The sequence below is a fragment of the Adelges cooleyi genome, unplaced genomic scaffold (assembly GCF_023614345.1).
Source record: "Adelges cooleyi isolate 19-005CV unplaced genomic scaffold, UGA_ACOO_1.1 ACOO_flye_CR_arks_rails_tigmint_CR_PRNA_793, whole genome shotgun sequence".
In the NCBI taxonomy this organism is placed as follows: domain Eukaryota; kingdom Metazoa; phylum Arthropoda; class Insecta; order Hemiptera; family Adelgidae; genus Adelges; species Adelges cooleyi.
The window spans coordinates 59,202-78,276 of record NW_026096506.1 but is presented as its reverse complement, the minus strand read 5'-3'; the positions used below and the strand labels follow the sequence as shown (position 1 = coordinate 78,276).

Here is a 19,075-nt window from a genome sequence, read left to right as displayed (position 1 = left end):
TTTGGCATAGGGTATGCGTCGGACTCGGTTTGGAGGTTTAAGCGCCTGTAATCCATGCAAAACCGATGTGTACCGTCCTTCTTAGTTGCTAGTACTACAGGGGCAGCCCACGGCGATATGCTTGGTTCTACACAGCCTTGTTCCTCCATTTCCTTGACCGTGTCGTTGATCTTTGCCCTCTTGTCCTTGGTGTATGGGTACGGGTTTAGTGCTACGGGTTTTGGGTCGTATATAAACATTGTCGCGTCCACTGAAATCAATTGAAAGGTGCAGTGTAATACAGAGATTATAGTATTTGTAAATACACATAATATGCACCGTCCTTTGTATATATACAAATTGTTTACACTCTACGCATTCCGATTCATTCATAACATGATACAGATCAAACGATTCACGGCATAAACACAGCAGTTGCAGTGGCATACCATTACTATTGAATTGATAGGGATACGGTAAGTTTACAAACGATGCTACAGAACCCACGCACGTTCAGTCGACATTTATGAGTATGTAACATTTTCTGGAGAACAATAGGATGCTTCACGTCACTGACCTTGACAATGGGCATTTATCGCATAGAAAATTGCTGAGCATGCAAAATTTTCTGGAGAACAATTGGTCGCGTCATTCTATTGTTCTCCAGAACCGCCATAATATAGACTACTGATAAATATTTTGAGTTTCCGTACCTGCAATTTAAATATATCTTATTAAAATATATTATATGGGTAAATATGATTATTTATTATTAATTACTAATAAACATTTAAACCATTTAATAATTTTAACTTACAAACGAAATCATTATAACAAGAATAATCAGACGTTTCTGCATTTAACAGTACTTTTTTCTGAGCAGAAAAGAAAGATGTTATTGGTTAAAATTGTTTAGTTTTAGTTGGTGTTTGTTTAATTTCTGATTCTTCCATGTTTTTAATAAGATCGAGAAAATAAATAAATTAAATAAATAGACAAGGAACAATATTGTACAACTGACAATTGTCATCAGTTAAAATAAAAAAAGATTAAAACAAAACAAACTTATACAAAATAAACATCGTTATAGAAGCAGAAAGACGGATAAGATAGATTACAATAGAATAAACTATGAATAGCTAAGCACTGCCACAGCTGACAATAATTTATTATTAATTTTACTGAACAATTAAACAAAGTATAAGGAAACCAAAATGTGGAACACGCAAAATGAAGATTCACTCCCATGGTGAGGTTACGTCTTTATCACTCTTTACTGTAGTATAACTGTGTGTTTTCTGCTTGGCAAACGAAACGTCTGGGGGCAAAAACGCTATTATAAATATTAAAACAATTTTTAAAACATTTTAACGCAACCGAATACAGAACCAATTATAACCTTTAACGGAATTCAGGGATCGAGCGCTTAATAAATCTTCGTCGCCTGCACCACTTAAGTTAACTACCGAGCATTTCTTCTTCTGATCGTCGTCCGATTGGCTGCAAACACAAAAGCAAAAACATATAAAAGCGCACTAGAATATAATAAAGTTCTTAATAGTCATAAGTATCCAATTAGATTAAATTCAATTGAAATTGTATGATATAACCACAAGTGTTGCTTAAGTTTTTTCTAGATTGTGTAATAACTATATCATAGGCCACAATTAAAAACTGCAATTTCCCTCCTTCTTCTTCAAAACACGTGGTCAAGTGTCATGCTGTTTCTTTTTTAATTGTTTCTCTTCTTCTATCGAATCCACATCTTTGAGGATTCTTGTGATACACTTTGTCCTTTTCATAAAACTATTTCTACATTAAAGCCGATGTTTGCATGCATTATGTATTGGGCATCATTTATCACTTTTATTTGTTCCCAGCGAGCCTGCTCGAATCGTCGAATTTTAAGTGAGGTTGTACCAGATAGGGTGTACAGGTTGTTTACTAAGGTATTTTTTAAACAACCGGTGATTAGTTGTCATGTCTCATTTAGGCCTGTGTCTATCTTAGCCTTAGAGCTGAGGCTAGAAGGGTCAATGAATGTAGTCCAGCACCGCATAAAGATCCGTTTAGTTTACGCAGTAACCCATTCTACAAATAGCAATCTACAAATAGTTATTTCTTTGAAGTATGAGTATTGTTATTTTATCATATTTTAATAAACTCTGATTTAATAATATTATATTGAAATCATATTCTTAATATATTACTGATTAATCTAACCGGAATCAAAATGTAAGATCCGGCTTTGAACAAAAGTTCGAAAAAACGTGCGACCACACAGTAGGCAAAAGTATTTCTTAAAGATTAAAGTTCGCAATCGAGTTTTTCGTGTGTTCACCAAATGTGCGACGGACAGGACATCAAATTCGAAGTAGATATTTTGGGAGATTGGAAATTTAAATCGACGATAGAAGTTTAAAATAGTTCGCCTGGAGAATCATGTAATAGTAGTTTTATGATCGATCATAATTATCTTTAAAAGAAAACTGTGGAAGATACAAATAGGGTATAGGAGAAGAAACTACTACGTGGTGTTTCTCAGGCCACAGCGTAATACTGTAATCCCACTGGCAAATTTTTCTGATTAAAGTCTACGAAAACTCGATGGAATACACCTAATGGCATTTTAAGTTAGTCCAAAAAGTGTAAAAAAACGATTTTATTTTTAAATGCAATATTCTTTTAAATGGATGCGGCAATATTTTATATGACTAGTCGAAACTTGATTACCTAACTATCATATTTAAACACAACCTTCATTGCTATCCCCCTGCAAGATCAGTCTCCAGATAGGTTAGATTAGAAACTCTGACCTTCATTTTTATAGACTATTGTTGTTGATCTAATTAATAATTAAATATTTTAAATTATTTTTCGTACATGCTCGACGTGCTGCTGGCAAACGACATTATGCTAGAGCCGCAACTGGATTTGACTTTCAGAGAAGAGGGGAACGATAGATGACTGGATACAGTGGGCAGTGTTAAGTCTTTATCGGCCAAGTAATGTTTGACCGTCAGTTCAAGTCCATTTCGCACCGACATTTCGGCTAATAGTTCCAAAGCCGATTTATTTACTTTCTTCAACTGCCTTAGTTGAACGTCTTTCTGTAAAAGAACACCAAAACTTAAAAGAATATGTCCATCAAGTACCAATCTTCCCATCACTAAACAGTCACAAACCCAGAGTAATAACTACCTTAAAATGTTAATAGATCGTTTTTAGTAAAATAGCCTAAAAAATAGTGTTTTATATTTCCTCTTTGATTAAATACCTACATTATAGTGTTTTTACAAACAAATCAATATCTTAAAATTGAAATAAAAGAAATCCATTAAATATTTTGCGTTTCGAGATTTAAGAATTCCAACCAATTTTTTAAAATCCTTTTGGTTTCGGTTCCCCTTTAAGACATAACGTTCCATATAAAGATCTTATTATTTTCGCGGTAACACATATTGTTTTGATAATAAATCAGTGTATGTCTTTTCAATTTCAATTGAGAAAGCAACGGTTGAATATATAATTGAACATACAATGAAACCACCAATATAATTTCAATAGAGAAATAAAAATTCCACTTTCAGAACTTATAAATAAATGTATAAAATTATCTACATAGATTACATTTATGAGTTTTTCGCACAACGCTGGTCGAAATCAACGGTAAATATAATGTTTGGCTATATTTTACATTATTATACTTGATGTAAGAAGTCATACTTTAGTTTTTCGATTATATACCAACTAGAATTTTGTATATATTATTTTATCATACTTGAAATCCAATTAGTTTTGCGTATCCGGAATATTATATAAAATAACCGACTAAAATAATAAAATTACTATACGAATTGTGGAAGCACATAACCACATTTTAACAAATGGATAACGTTAATTTAGATTTGAATTTATGTATAAAAGGATCACTTTTTCTGCGTCAAAAGTTTTTTTTTAACAACAACAGGGGAATTTGCATAAATCAGTATTTACTTTAAAGAGTTCCAAAGTTTTGCGCTTGTCGGGATCGACACATTTTTTTTCTAAATTTTTCAACCCGCACCGGATCAGTCCGTCAACGCGGTCTAGTTTTACTTTTTGCCCTTCGACTTCCTTTAGTAGTCTTTCCACTTCTGTTACCTTTTGACCTCGAGTCGCCACCACGACCATCAGCTGATCATTGGCTAACTGACATTTTATTTCCAAATCCTAAACAAACAATACTGTGTATATTCAAATTCTTTTAGTTCTAATTTGTACGATTATCAGCAGAACATGAAATGTGTACATACGTGTATTTGACTTTTAATTTCCCGTAGGTTTTTTTTCTTTTGCCTGTTTATATTGTTGGCGTTATCGTATATCTCCATCAAACGAATTTTCTCTTTGTACTCCACACCTATAAAATGTTTGATGGAAACAAAAACTTATGTAGGTATGTAAATGACAAAATATAACTTATACGGATGTATCGATATTTATCTGATTGATGAATGAACACCTAATATTTGTTATTTTTTTACACTTAAGCACTATTTAAAATTACAAATGATTCTCGTATTGTTTGAAAAGTTATTTTTACATATTGTGATTTAGACGCGATTTTCTGACCAAAAAAATTCGTTATAAACTTTTTTTATAAAATTGTTTGTCGTGTAATGTTCCAATAATCAACCCAAAATCTAAATTTAATAAACGGCTATGATTGATATTGAGTAATGATTGTATTTTTTTTATTTAAAGAAATGAAGTTCAAATTCATATTTAATTTACACATAATTGATGTAGCCAAGGGAACATTAAGGGAATATTTTATCTGTTAAAAAAGGCTATTCTGCATAATTGCTATGTATATTTTGTGAATTGTTATACAAATTAATAGTTTTTAACCACCATTAATATACTTGATCCTACCTTCTTGAAACTCGATAAAATATTACCACACAAACAAGGCAAATTGACAATTATAAAAGCTAGTGTTCCAAAACTAATTAGCACTTTTTTGACATGGATGTTTTATAGCTAAGGGTCATTCTGAAAAATTTGTCCGAAACGTCACTCTGGATGTCACACTCGTGGTCGACGGAGGTGAGAAAGGGGAGATCAGAGATAAGACATAAAATATTAGATATTAGAAAAGTACATATTAACAAATACAAATTTTCTTAATAAAAAATAAATTGGTAAATACTTAATAAGAATACCTACTGTCAGGACTCACAGACGACAGACTGGCCTTGTAACAATTATTAGTGGCTTTTAGCACTTGCAGTGTATTTTCCATAGCCCTTATTTCTTCCTCGAGCTTTTGAACGCGACCGTCTAGTTGATCGCCTAACTCTTGAAGCTCCAATTTTTCTTGAGACATTCTGATCCTGTACTCGCCGACAGTAAACGTAGCGCCGTCTGTGCCCATTGTCGCCAATAAGATATGATACTTTTTTTGCCTCTGATCTATCTGTAGGGTGACCGCGTCCAGGCGACTCTTAGTCGCTGACTTTTCCTCCAGCAAAATCTTTTTCTCGCCGTTTAGTCGATCGAAAATGGCCGACACCTCGGCTTTCCTATTGTTGACATCCTAGAATTTACAGCCAGCAGTGTATACCTTAAGATTAGATTATGAGTACACATCAATATGAAATATGTCATCAAAATATTAGCGTAACACAAAACAGAGATGAGTATGTGGAACAATGACAAATCTGCACGAGGTGAGTTGGGATAGTGATTTGGACATCTTGTAAAAGATAAATGATAAGAGAATTAGGTGATTAAGAGACATAAAATAATAAAATAAATAAAATAATATATATTTAATATAGAATTATATATATATACGACGTAGTAGAAGATCTAAAAAACCTAGGAGTTAACGACTTGAGAGTCAGTACAAGATAGAGACAGGTGGTGGAGTGTAGTAATGGCGGCAAAAACTCTTAGGGCGTAGTCATGCCAACAGATGACCAAGATATTTTCAGTTTTGTACATGAAAATTACTTTAAAATGAAATAGTTTATTTTAGCTAAAAAAATTTAACTTTCGAATAATAAAATATGATTTGTAAACAATAAATCACTATAATTAGCCTATTTTTGTTACTTAGAATATAAATTTGAATCTTAACTGCATAACCTGATAATACCACTAACTTACTGAACTTTCTATCTAGTTGATGCCCAACTTTGGTTATATCACAGTCTAGCATTTATATACTTATTTTTATTTAAATACTTAGAAAGTGACTTGATTTGCCATGATTTGTCTTCAAATCCATCTTCACTTAGTACTACAGTAAACATTTAAAAAAAAAATTCCAGAACATCACACACACTCTTTTTTTTTTTTATAATAATTATTTTATTATAAAAGAGTGTCGGATAATTCCAACAACCCTTTTAAGTTAACATTTGTGTCAAACCAAGAAACTTTTAAATTACAACAAAAAATTAAGACAGCATTACACATCAAAAATTGTATAAAGAGACTAGTTTGCAGTTTTCAACAAAAATTGTGTGTAATACACATAGAACATAAAATATTGAATAAAAAGTTTCAAACTTTTCAACATTTACTCACTGAGTAGATGTAACAGGACTTACCGCTGTCAACTCTTCTCGTTGTCTGGCCAACGAGTGCATTTTTTCGCATTCGTGATCCATTGACTTTTTTATTTGAGCAATTTTGAACTTGAGCATTAGCTCTTCCATGTGGTGACGATGGTTTTGTTCTTTTAACGTTTTAATCTGTTTGATGCCTGTAAACAAAAAAAAAAGGATTATTAACTATCCCTTATATGTGTAAATTTAAATTATTTTTAATATTATTTTTAAGTTTGCGATATTATCAGTAAAATGGCTGTTTAATACAATCGTATTTACTATTGTGTAATTTAAAAATATCAATGTTCAATTGTCTTATTATTATTATGAATTTATGTACTATTTTTTCTTGTCTTGAATAATTTATGCCATTTGATTGATATAAATATATATATTTAAATATGTATGTATTTTTTACTACTTTAGCTAGAGTCGAACATTAATCGCATAAATTAAGTGTACTTATTTAAATAAATTCACTAGTAAAACATTAACTATTGTACTATATTTTTTCGTACATTTAATCGAGACTGAATTAATTTTTTTTTAATTTGTAGTAAGTGCGACTAAAAACAATTAACAAGTTGACCCAACTGTTAGGAAATAACTTTAAAAAACTACCCGACTTTAAAAAATTGTATAAAGGAAGAATTCACCATCATGAAAAGTAAATCTGCGACAAATCTTTTCGAATAATAAATTAGTATGGTTACAAATTAAAAAAAATCAACCTGGCTAAAAATGTTGGATAAGAGGAATTAATAATTTATAATTATGTAGTACACCACACTGACCTCCTTCGTTGCGGATAGTGAGGTGCTGTCTGCTTTCTTGTAGCGTGGATAATTCAATGGCGTATTTCTCTAACTCCCTTACGAGACGTCGGGTTTCACTCTGAAAAACCATTCCAATGCGGTTTATTATATTTCAAACGTTTCATAGAACAGTAAAAACATGTCTTACGTCAGTCGTCTTAAGCTGTTTATCCAACTGATTTCGATAGTCAGTGGTTTGATTCAGTTCTTCGGTAAGGCGGTATAGTTGATCTTGGAGTTCGTGCATTACTTCCACGTCTACTCTACCTTCGACTTCGGCCACTTTGTTACTAATTAATTCCAATTGAAAACTCTAAGAAATTAAAAATTTCTCTAACTAATGTCTAATTTCTTAAATAAACAAACAGCCTTGAATATGGTTCATCTGCGCTTCATATGTACTTACCAAATTGTACACAACTTCTTTTCTATCCATTATCAGCTGTTTAATTTTCCATTCGTCCCGGCCAGACTCGGATTGTGTACTTTGAGTTCGGCTTAACTGGCGATTCATCAGGTCTATACTACTTTCTAATTGTTTCATCTCGCTGAAAGCGTGAAATGATGCGGTCTGCAGTTTGTCTTTGTCTAATATCAATCGGTCAGCCTTCGTTTTTTGAGCCTAATGTAAACCAAAATCAAGCGATCCGGCTTTAACTCTGGTCGATAATTACACATGGTTACAACTAAATCTTTACATCGTAGATCTTTTCTAATTCCTTTAACCGTTCCTCTGTGGTCATCGATTGGCTTCGGGACTTCGTCAAGCTCTCCTCCAAAACCGATATTTCATGTTGTTTATGTTGAATCTGCTCGCCCATTTTGACAATACTGCTTTCCATGTGCTTGAGCTGTGCTCGCTCATTATCCAATTTGTGACTTTGATTGCTGACGTTCCCTTGTACAATCATCAACTAAAAAACCGTTAAGCGACCATTAACGATTAACAGACAAACGCAGATGGCGTATACAAAATCTGGCTTAACCTCAGACGTCCAATTATCGAGTTCTTCGTACTTTTGGACCAATAATAGCTTCATTTCGTCGTTGGCGTTATGAGCTTCGGATAGCTCGTACTGGAGCTCTTCGTTTTCTTCTAAATATTTGCGGTACGCTTGTTTGTCCTCTGTCATTACATCGTACACTTTCCTAACACTTTCCCTGATCTTGTTGATTTCCTTTTTCAGTAATGCGTATTATTAATATTAGCCCCATTCGTTTGGTGGTCGACTAAGTAGCTGAGTTCGTTTGACTAACCTGCACCGATCTCTGTAACTCTTCATTGTGGGACTTAAAAAAGTTGGAAGAATTTTCCCACTGTTCAAGCAAACGGTCTCTTTCTTTCTGTGCTTGCTTAGTGAGTTTAGACGTCTGTTCCAACTCTCTTTCTACCTGAAGCAGGTCGCTAAGTTCTTTTTCTACAATAGTTTCCCTTTCCATTACCGACCTCTGCAGGTGTTGTCTACGAAAATCTAAGTCCTACAAATTGTAAAAAACAATCTAGTGTGAGCCATGCAAACAAACTATTCCGACCGCTCATACTTTAAATCGGTTGTTGTCTTCTAAATTATACGCGTCCAAAATGTTCACGTCCGTCGTCCGTTTGGCCAAGTCCTCGTTCCACGCCAACAGAGTTTCTTCACCCCACTCGATTGTGCTTCTCAGTTTATCTATATGTTCTGAGTTTTTCAATAGTTCGTCCTTTTAGACATAAAAGAAGTTGCTTTAGATCATTATGATCAGTCATATCTATTATTGTGTGGAACAAATATGAACAGGGTAAATATGGTCAACGCTAATATTGCAATAGATTTCTCATGATTAACTCTATCAGAAATTCATTAGAATATATAAGGTTTCTTGATTTATAATCTATCAATCTACTACTGTTTTTGTTGTTATTTATTTATGAACTCAACTTTGATTGGCGTTTTGCATTCAGTACAAGCAATCGTACAAGTAAGTAAACCATATAGTAATTTTGGGAAAAAAAGAAAAGCTGCCGCCAGCCAATTAAAACCCTAATTAAAATATGAACTATCAACATATTTTTGGAGAATAAAGGAGCCGCTAGCAACTCATTTAAATTTACTAATTTAAATTACAATATAATATCTGCTAATCTTTTAGGTTGTGATTGTAATGTTAACACCTACCTATACATAATTTACATTAAATTCTGTACGAAATATGGTATTTGTTTTTTTTAACCCGCGCATATGGTAAAGTTAGTGAGAAATCATTTGGTGAAAAAAACAATTTTTAGATGTAGATGACATTATAATTTATTTTGAGTTTGTAGTAAAATTATTTTGTTCGCAAGAAAAAGAAAATTGTCATTTAGCTAATAAATTAAGGAAACTACAAATATATATTTTTTTAAGCAAACAATGAAAGTTAAACGTGCTTCACAACTATTCAGTCAGTTGCAGATGCTTTGTAAATTTGCTTTGAAATTTGTAAAAAAAACTGTTTCTTGAGTTTTTAAGAGTTAGGGGGCGATGATTGAGAATTTCTGTCCTAAGAGGAGGTACCTATGGGTGAAATTTCTTTTTGATGGTGTTGTATGTATACCTACTTTCTTTTTTTTATAACTATTTAACTTCGCATTTATGTTAATGAATTTGGTTCTAATATTTTGTATTAAATTTGTGAAATTTAACTCAGATAAAAAGTTAAACGTATCCTACATGTAAAAAGTGGCTAGCATATCAAAAGCCTCATTCTATACGAGTATCAAACCAATAGAAATCAACAGCAGTTATTTACAAATTACATGACTAAAAAATCATCCTTCATCAGAGATTTGTGTGAAGCTCATTCAAACCATATAATTATAATGTTTCCTTGGGTTTAAACCATATTTCAACATTTTGATTTAAAAAAGGGATAACCTAAAACGCGGCGTGATGCGGCTCTACGATAATATAGAATTATTTTATTAGATATTCATTATCGACAGGAACCATTTAGACTTCATCATAGCTGATGGTTTTAATGACGTTTTATCAACGGAAATAAACAAAAATGACTTTGATGGTCGAATAATAAAACTTATTTACTAAATATTTGGTAGCCAATGTCTCTTTCACATAATATTTTACGGGAAATACGCTCATCAGTTATCCATTACCTATAAACTTAAGTCACTACACAAAAGTTTATTACTTTCTGTTCGATAAAGTAACATCATTTGAATAAGTAAAAAGATTGATTTACTATGATTATACTGAATAATTAAGTATTTATTTAAGTAAAAAAAGTTATTACACAAAAACAAAAAATCATCATTGATAAGTTTTGATAGTCGATTGTAATTTGTATAACTCGTCTAGTTTATCTTGACACTTCGTGACGTCACGCGTCTGAACAGATCAGGGGCTCTAAACTTATGGTCGGACGTCAATGTTACCAGTATAAAATAAATATGAAACCACGGCCCACTGTTTAGTGATTCTGACTAATATTGTCATTGTTACGAGTTAATCAAATAGCAATAGCATTTGTTTTAATTTTTGTACAGAAACTGTATTACTATCAATTGTTAATATAACCTCTAAAAGAATAATATGTTGGTAGCACCTCTTCAACTAATACTACTTTGCTGATCCTACAACTTTTAAACCGTAACGGTCGCCAGGTGTCAAGATGAACTGGATGAGTTTTACGCATATTATTAATAAGGGTGACAGAAAGATAAGTGCGCACACTGTCTGATTACTAAGTCTTGAAACTCCCTGAAAAATACGCCTGTGATAAAATCAATGACGGTAGGTATAAAAATATAAGAAAAAGTAGAGTATCATAGAAAAATATGAACATAAATACTTGTTATTTAACAAAACGACTAAATGGCCGCTACAAAATGTTTAAATTGTCATCACATTTAAATGAAAATAACTTTCTAAATGCTGTATAAAAGAACACATTTTTTCACCAATTCTTTTTTAAAAATTATTCTGGAAAAGTTGGCTTGAATAAAAAAAAAATGTGAACAATAAATAAATAAATTATGAGATGGTTCAATTCCAAGCTATAGAAACATTATGTTCTTTTGGTGCTTTCAATAATGTGCTTCTGCATTTTATATTATTTTTAAAACACTTTTACTCCATTCCCTATGCATTTTAGAAATTTAGTATTCTTTGTTTAATTGTGTATTGATGGTCGGTACTAATCCCAGACAATAATATTATTAAATTTATCATATTCTATGGAATTATAGTCCGTACCTCCGTGGTATTGATAACTTTTTGCTTATAGCGTTTGTAAATAGATGGCGTACTTTGATGCGCGTTTGTACCCACGTGTAGCGTGGTACAATCAACCTAGACCTGTGTCTTGTAGTATAACGGTACCGTCTAAAGTTTTCAAAAGTGAAAACATCCGAATAAATGGAGTACAGGGGTTTGTAGAAATGGGATATTTACAGATATCTGATAAATTCCTTTAAGAAGCACAGTTTTTGCACATAACAAATCATTAGAATCGAAAGAAATGTAAACATTTGTCTGAAAATCGATATCGTACTGCGTACACATAAGTATCATGCTGCTGCTACTTCTGTAACTTGAAATCTTATCCTACCGTTTTCAGACTAATATGCACATTTTTTACACCTTCGACTATTTTTTAACTAAATACAACTGTTGAATTTCCCTACTCATAATTTTGTTTATTTATTCTTCAAGTTTATTGTATATACTTTTGACAAGTGTGTATAAACCGTAGATTTTATTATCGCCTTTGAAATTACAAATGCATCTTGGATATTGTTAAGCATTATTTCTCGAATATTCAAACTGCTCTGCTAGGCTTTTCATAAGGGATTGTCTTTTAGCCATTTTCGAAACTTGTATAATCGTATCCCGTTCTGGAAATTTGAGAATTAATCTCTTGATCTGTTAATCAGTTAAACGAAACAAGTCCTTCTTGAAGCACTACTTACACTAAATTGATGATGTATCAACTGTAATAGTCGACGTTGCGATATGTAAAACACTATAGTATATGTACCTTACTACAAAAAAAACCTAGTCTTAACTTTTGAGAAATTTAGTTTTAACTGCTGCCTCTAACGGTCAATCAGTCAATATTTTATATTGTTTTACTTTTTGCAGCTAACCGTCGTTATTGTTGATTTAATTGTATAGTCATCAGTCTCGAGTTGTCGGAAGCACTCCATATTTATTTATATAAATTTACCTATATTGATGACTTGGTCATTATATAACATAGGGTACTGGGTATCGACTTTCTCAGGCGCTTACTTTTTACTGTTTTTAGGAATTATCCGTAACTACCTAGGAATTTTGCTTATTTTCTCCCCGATAATTGGTAAAACTGTATTAACCGCAACGCCGCCCGACCATCACCAAACAGCAGCAACAACAAGAACACATGAGAGAAATGTGCCGCCCGTAAATTCACACCCGCCCTCCAAATATAGGAGCCATAACCTACGAGTTATGTATTGTTGGATATGACATGGTCACGTGATACGTGGTGGAAGTATGTACGTAGGTTGCATAGTGTATGGTGGTAAAGGTAAATACGTCAACAGGTTGATGAGGTAATTTGTAATTCATTTTTTTTTTGGTGGTAGATTACTGCTCTATGGTAATAATTTCGGTATAATATGGGAATTCTAATTGTTGACAGTTCCTTTGTTCTCTAAAAAAATGCTCATAATACAAATGTAATTGATGGCTACATATTACTATATTACTACTACTCATGCAAACATTTTGTTTTTATTTAGGTTGGAATAAGATGGAGGTTCTGGTTATCAGACTAGCCAACCTAAAAATTTCACCAATAATAGTGATATAATATATTATGATATATATCATTAACACGAATAATCAAAAAACATTAGTAAAAACCCGTGACCACTCTTGCGGGTTACAAATTCTTTCCAATCAAAGTTTTTTCGTGTCTAACAAAGTGAGACAGTATAACTCTTTAGGCCTCTAAATGTCTAAATTAAGCTCTGATAAACTTTAAACATATTTTAACACTATTTTGACCTACTTCGGTTTTTTTCCTTTCGTTCATCAGGTTTTTGAGCGTTTTCGATGCGTTTCGATTGTTGCGGGACAAATTATCGTCTTCTCTTTCAGCTTCCTTCAACATATGCTGTTCTGTCTCATACTGCTGACGGTTTGCCAAGATCAGACTCTGCGTGGAATATGGGTATACATTGTTTTTTAATTAGTAATACTCAAATTTGATGACCGTAATTTCGAGCGCTGTAACAGCAAAAACGGTTTTTTACCTGAATTTGGTTTTGACGGGTTGTGCTGTCGGTCAGTTTTTCATTTAATATATTTATATCATCGTTTAGTACTTCATTGGCTACAATAAGCTTGGCTTTCTTTTGCAACAACTCTTCAATCTGAAACCCACGTTCATACATGTTATCCAATTTATTTGGAGATTCCATCTATTCTTATTTAATAGTTATAGATTAGGGGCTAAAGTAATTTTTACACAAACAATTTAGGTAACATAACGAACTTTTTTGTCTTTATTTTGTAAATTATTGGAATGGCGTTGGTTTTTGCATGGGATTATTCATTCTACTGCAAACAACATCGAACAAAAATTTTGTTAAGAAACCAAGTTGGCGAGATATGACTGATTGGATTCATTTTTAAACAGAAATCCGGAAATAAGCTTAAGGACTGACTTCAGAGGACAATAGTTTAAACATATTAACTTCGCTTAATAAGACTAATGTAAAATTATTTTATAAAAATTTGGAAGCAACCATGGACTAATATAGCTCCATATTAGTTTATACCTTTACGTATTTACAACGTTGACGAATCTGGTTTCACCGCAGTGCAAAAGCCATCTAAAATTTTGGGACTATATAAATAAAACGCTGGTGGATTATTTGTTTCGCCGATGATTATTTATCTTAAAGCAAAGTTAAATCCACTGTTGCAAAGAGGAGGACCTGCTAGTGCTTAGATCACTAACGAGCTTTTTTTAAATGGCTAGAGCATTTTGTTAATTTTGTAAAACCTACAATAAATTATCCGGTCTGCCTGATTTTTAATAATCATTCAAGCCATGTCTCCATTGAAGTTATGAGTTTTTCTCAAGATTTTTTTAGGTTATATTCGTACATAATATATACTATAAATTCAATCGATTTACAAGAAAAAAAATTGACTCCACCTAACTCCTACCTCTTTTTCAAGTAATCGGTTTTCTTCATTTGCCACTGGGATGTGAAATCCGTCGGTGCAACCGATTTCTTTCGCGATTTCCATCATTTTCGCGTCCATCGTCATGACAGCAGTTTAGACTATGGTTAAATGAAAATTCTTCAGAATGCGTTATGATTAATGGAAAAAAGATTCGACATGTCGAGAAAATTACAAATACGGAAAATAAAGTATCAAAATAGATCGCCATGGATACACTGTGTGGTAGTAAAAAAGAGTAAAAAAAATGTTGCTCATTCTATCATCAACTTTAAACTGCAAACTGTGAAAATAGTAGGCAACCATCTAGAAAACGTCGTCGTCGTCTTGTCAAAGAAAATGAGACTGCTCGTGAGTGCAGCGATGAACGAAAAGAGTTAATTCACCAAACTCTTTATAAATTAATTGCTGTGAATCAATTACCAATATCGTTTTGTTCAAGTTCTGGGTTTAGTAAATTCATGACTGTTGTTGAGTCTAGTTGTACAATTTGTAAAGAAAAGACTAAAGAAAATATTACATGTAATAAAAAATGAGTATTTGAAGAAAATATAAAAAAATTGACAACTGTCAAAAGTATAGTTTATACAACTGATGGCTGGACTACTATGTCATTAAAGGGCGCAGGGCACTGGGCAGTTGGCCGAAAAATGATAAGCGATTTTATCACCGACATCGTGCACGAGCACCAACGTCACAAAAAAAAATATTCGAATATTAAAAATCCTTATCAATAGACTTAAAATGTATTGCATTTGTATTGATAATAAAGAATTTGGGAACAAGTGCAGTTTAGTTCCCACACGCTTTTTTCAAATTTTTTTTTTGGAATAAATGTACTTTTTTACAATAAAAATTATGGTGAAGCCAGATTTTGGGGGTCGGACTTACTTTTGAAGTTATAAGCAAAAACTTCATTTTCGTATTTTTTTTTTAAACCTTTTAACTTTTTTAAAAATCAACATTTTTAAATATTTTTTTTTTCCATTATATTCGTTTTTTAATTTTGAAGTTTTTAGTAAAATTGCTCTAGCTTAATTAACAATTAAGTTATTCGTAAAAAACTGTAAAGGCGATTTTTGCGTGTGCGCATCACTATATTATAACGGTAACGGCCGACGCGATGACGTCTCTCGCCCGTCGTGGTCCTTTATTTTTTTTGCCGTATACCTTGTAGATATTAATACCAAGATTTACCTTAATTTAAACCTGTTTATGTTTTTTTTTCAAAATACGTATTTTTATACGACTAAAAGAATGGTGCAACCCAAAATTGAATATTATACGTCTTAATTTTTAAGAAATCAGCAAAAACTTCATTTTCGTAATTTTTTTAAAAATCAGTAACTCTTTCGAAAATTAAAATTTTTTAATTTTTTTTTTTAATAACACTTGTTATTATATTCAAAAGTTTTTGATAAAATCAGAATTGCCCTAGCTTCGTTTGTCTAGCTTCGTTACCTTTTGAGTTATTCGTAAAAAACTATGGTGGCTGTGGCGGGCGACTGTAGCGGTAGGCGGCATCATTTAGACGTTTTTGGCGACGTGACATTAAGTAAAATAAGTATAATCACAGTATTATTTTTAATACTGTTTTATTAAATTACAATTACTTTCGCTTGCTGCCTTCCGCGCGTGGCGGTTGTCGAGCAAGCGCTCTCGATTTCAACACTTATTTGGATACGGTGAGGTGAGTTTTGCATTCCTATTTTTGTATGCCAGGATCCCTTAGTTAACGGTGAACACAGTGCGCGAAATAGTTTTCTTAGTCCTCTATCTTTATTTGACTGTATTTATTAGTATCACTTATCACCTTCCAACAATCGCTAATTATAGTTGTTCCCGGTAAAATCCAATCTCGAATAACTTTCAATAGGGTCTCTTTATCCCTTTTGTCGACTGGAATTAAAAAGCATGAACCCGTTAACCTTTGAACGCCACCAAAGAGACCCACTGGCCCTCCACACGGTGGCCACGATGGTACTTCCTACAGCCAAATTTACTCTCGTCAATTTCGACGATCTGATCGATATCGCCTATTTTTAAATATTTAAATACATTCCCTGTGGAATGATACCCAATCGACGGCAGTATGTTTCGAGATTTTGACTTTTTTTGTTAAACATTGATGTTGTTGAGGTCAGGAATAGGGTATATTGAAGGGTAGCCAGGTGTTTAGGTATTAAGTAGCAATTTATTTTAATACAATAAAATAAACAAAATAATACAAAACGTGTCGTCAAGACGTTATTCGGTCGAAATCGAAGTGTATGGTCGATGGCGGCGGCGGCTGCGGCCAACCCGTCCATCCGGCGAGCGCGGCCTGTCGGACGACTGGAGGGAAAAGCGGGCACGGGCGCCATCCGGCGGTGGCGAGTGTGATTAGCACTCGACCACCACCGGAGTCGCGATGCGACCGCGTCATACTCCCCCCCCCCAGTCCGACAGGTCGGGCTTCAATCCGAAAGGAATGTCGGACCCGATGACAAGAATGCGTCGACGTCCGGCGCAACCTCCATCAATTGGACCGTGTCCGGTTGGAGGAAGTTGAACTCCCTCCATCCACCTGCCGGGTCAACACGTTGACCAAGGTCAACCACCGGTGTCGCTGCGACATCCACCGCTGACGAAGGGTGTGGTGGTGGCGCCTGTTGTTGCGGTGGTGACTTCGGTTGCTGTGGCGGAGACGACTGCGGTAGCTGACGAAAACGCCCCATCCCATCGCGCACGCTGTGCCGATGATTGGGCCGCTGCTGTTCCAGCCGGTGTTGCGCTGGCTGGCGTAGCCGGTGGTTGTGGGACGCGGCTGCTGGCCGCGGTCGACGTGACCTGGCGGCGGCGTGCCCCTCGGCTGGCCGTGGTCGACGACCCCCGTCCTCGAATCCGCGGTCATAGGCCGCCCACACCACCTCGTTGGCCCTCAGCTCCCAGAGCTCCGCTCTCCGGATGCGTTCCGGGGTCCAGTCCTCCAGGGTCTCCCTGGTCCGTCGACCCTCCAGCGCCGTGGCAGCTTTCCACAGTTTTCGGGCCTGCTCCCTCAACTGGGTCGCCGTGTGTGCGGCCACCTGTCGCGACGGGCGGAACAAACGATTCTGTTCAGCCATGCTATCAACAGAAACACAGGGAACATTAACATTTCGTTTAAGGGTTTACTCCAGAGCTAGATGCTTTTAGGGCCGAAACATGTAACTTTAGCTGGACCTTCCCTTGGGTTTTAAACACTCCCCTGCCTAACCTCTTTGCCAACTGTACCGGCCCCAACCATTTAGGGGCAAAACCTGCATGGTATTTCTTTTCGGCACTTGACAAAGGGTGTGACCGGTAATACACCCAGTCTCCCTCTTTAAAGGATCGACTTTTCGCGGGTTGTTTCGGGAGAACTCCCTTTTTACCGGTTAATACCCCGACTTTACCGGAGGGGTTTCCTCCCCCCCCCGGAAAGAACGATTTCCTCACCGGATGATCGGAAATTAACTCCGGTTACCGGTGATTCCCCACCGAAGCCTTCGGAGTTCTCCGGACTTCCGGTGATGGATCGGGCTTTCATTCCGTTTCTACCGTCGGAAAACTCCCTTCGGACACAGTACAAGACTAGGCAAAGGGAAGCAAGTAATATACCTAGATGCGAGAAAAGAAAGCACGTACACAATTTAATAAAAGAAGCAGATCATGATTATGCAAATCACAAAACTCGTAACTTATACAAGAAGATAAACGCTCTGAGTAAAAATTACAAGCGAGCCGAGAAATTTCTAAGAAATGAAGACGGTACATTAATTACAACTGATGATGAAATAGCAAATAAGTGGGCCCAGAACCTGAGGATCCATTCCCATTTGATGATTCCCCGAGAAACCTAACAAATTGCCCAGCTCCAACAAAAGAAGAGATTTTAATGCAAATAAGGATCTTGTGAACAGTGGGTGGCATTATGTACCAAGGGTATAGATTAATACATTTGTGTGCTGTTTCCGTACAACAATTTTCAAATTTCTTAAACATCTATCTCATAACCACTAGCAATAGAACGAAGGATAACAGCAAAACGCTCAATAAGATCCTGGTCAAGTTCTGTGATAGCTGCACTAATTTTCGAATTATCAAAAAATCGACGAGCAGCGTTTCCGTCGTTTGAAGAACCAAACCCTTGTTTTGGCATATCAACAATTAAACTGAGTTGATCTTTAAAATCTTTTTGGATTTTACTTTTTCTAGCCTTCAAACGTTCTTTGTCGTCAATTTTTCTCGCTTGCTATTTTCCTAATTCAAGCTTATATGATACATGTAGCAGATATTCAAACGAGCGTATGTAGCCGTGCAAATTAGACAAGCCAAACTTGTATGTCTCTTCATTTGGAACCATATTTAACACTAGCGGCATGTTATTCATTTGAGATGGCTTTGCGCCACTTATATAACTAGTCTGACTTGGCTTGCAACCAGATATTGTGTTGCACAACTT

At 34.6% G+C, this 19,075-nt stretch overlaps 1 protein-coding gene across 1 annotated transcript; it reads right to left on the bottom strand.

Annotated features, from left to right (window-relative positions):
• Positions 1-1,217: 1,217 nt before the first annotated feature.
• On the bottom strand, positions 1,218-14,700 carry LOC126845463 (coiled-coil domain-containing protein 39-like). Its single transcript, XM_050584112.1, has 16 exons — positions 14,596-14,700; positions 13,674-13,793; positions 13,430-13,576; positions 8,939-9,097; positions 8,654-8,875; positions 8,383-8,574; positions 8,095-8,310; positions 7,803-8,018; positions 7,545-7,709; positions 7,376-7,475; positions 6,582-6,736; positions 5,204-5,560; positions 3,976-4,191; positions 2,863-3,089; positions 1,379-1,479; positions 1,218-1,312 (listed from the first exon to the last, which is right to left on the bottom strand). The coding sequence occupies exons 1-16, from the start codon at positions 14,698-14,700 to the stop codon at positions 1,218-1,220; spliced, it is 2,793 nt and encodes a 930-aa protein (XP_050440069.1).
• Between the last annotated feature and the right edge of the window lie 4,375 nt (positions 14,701-19,075).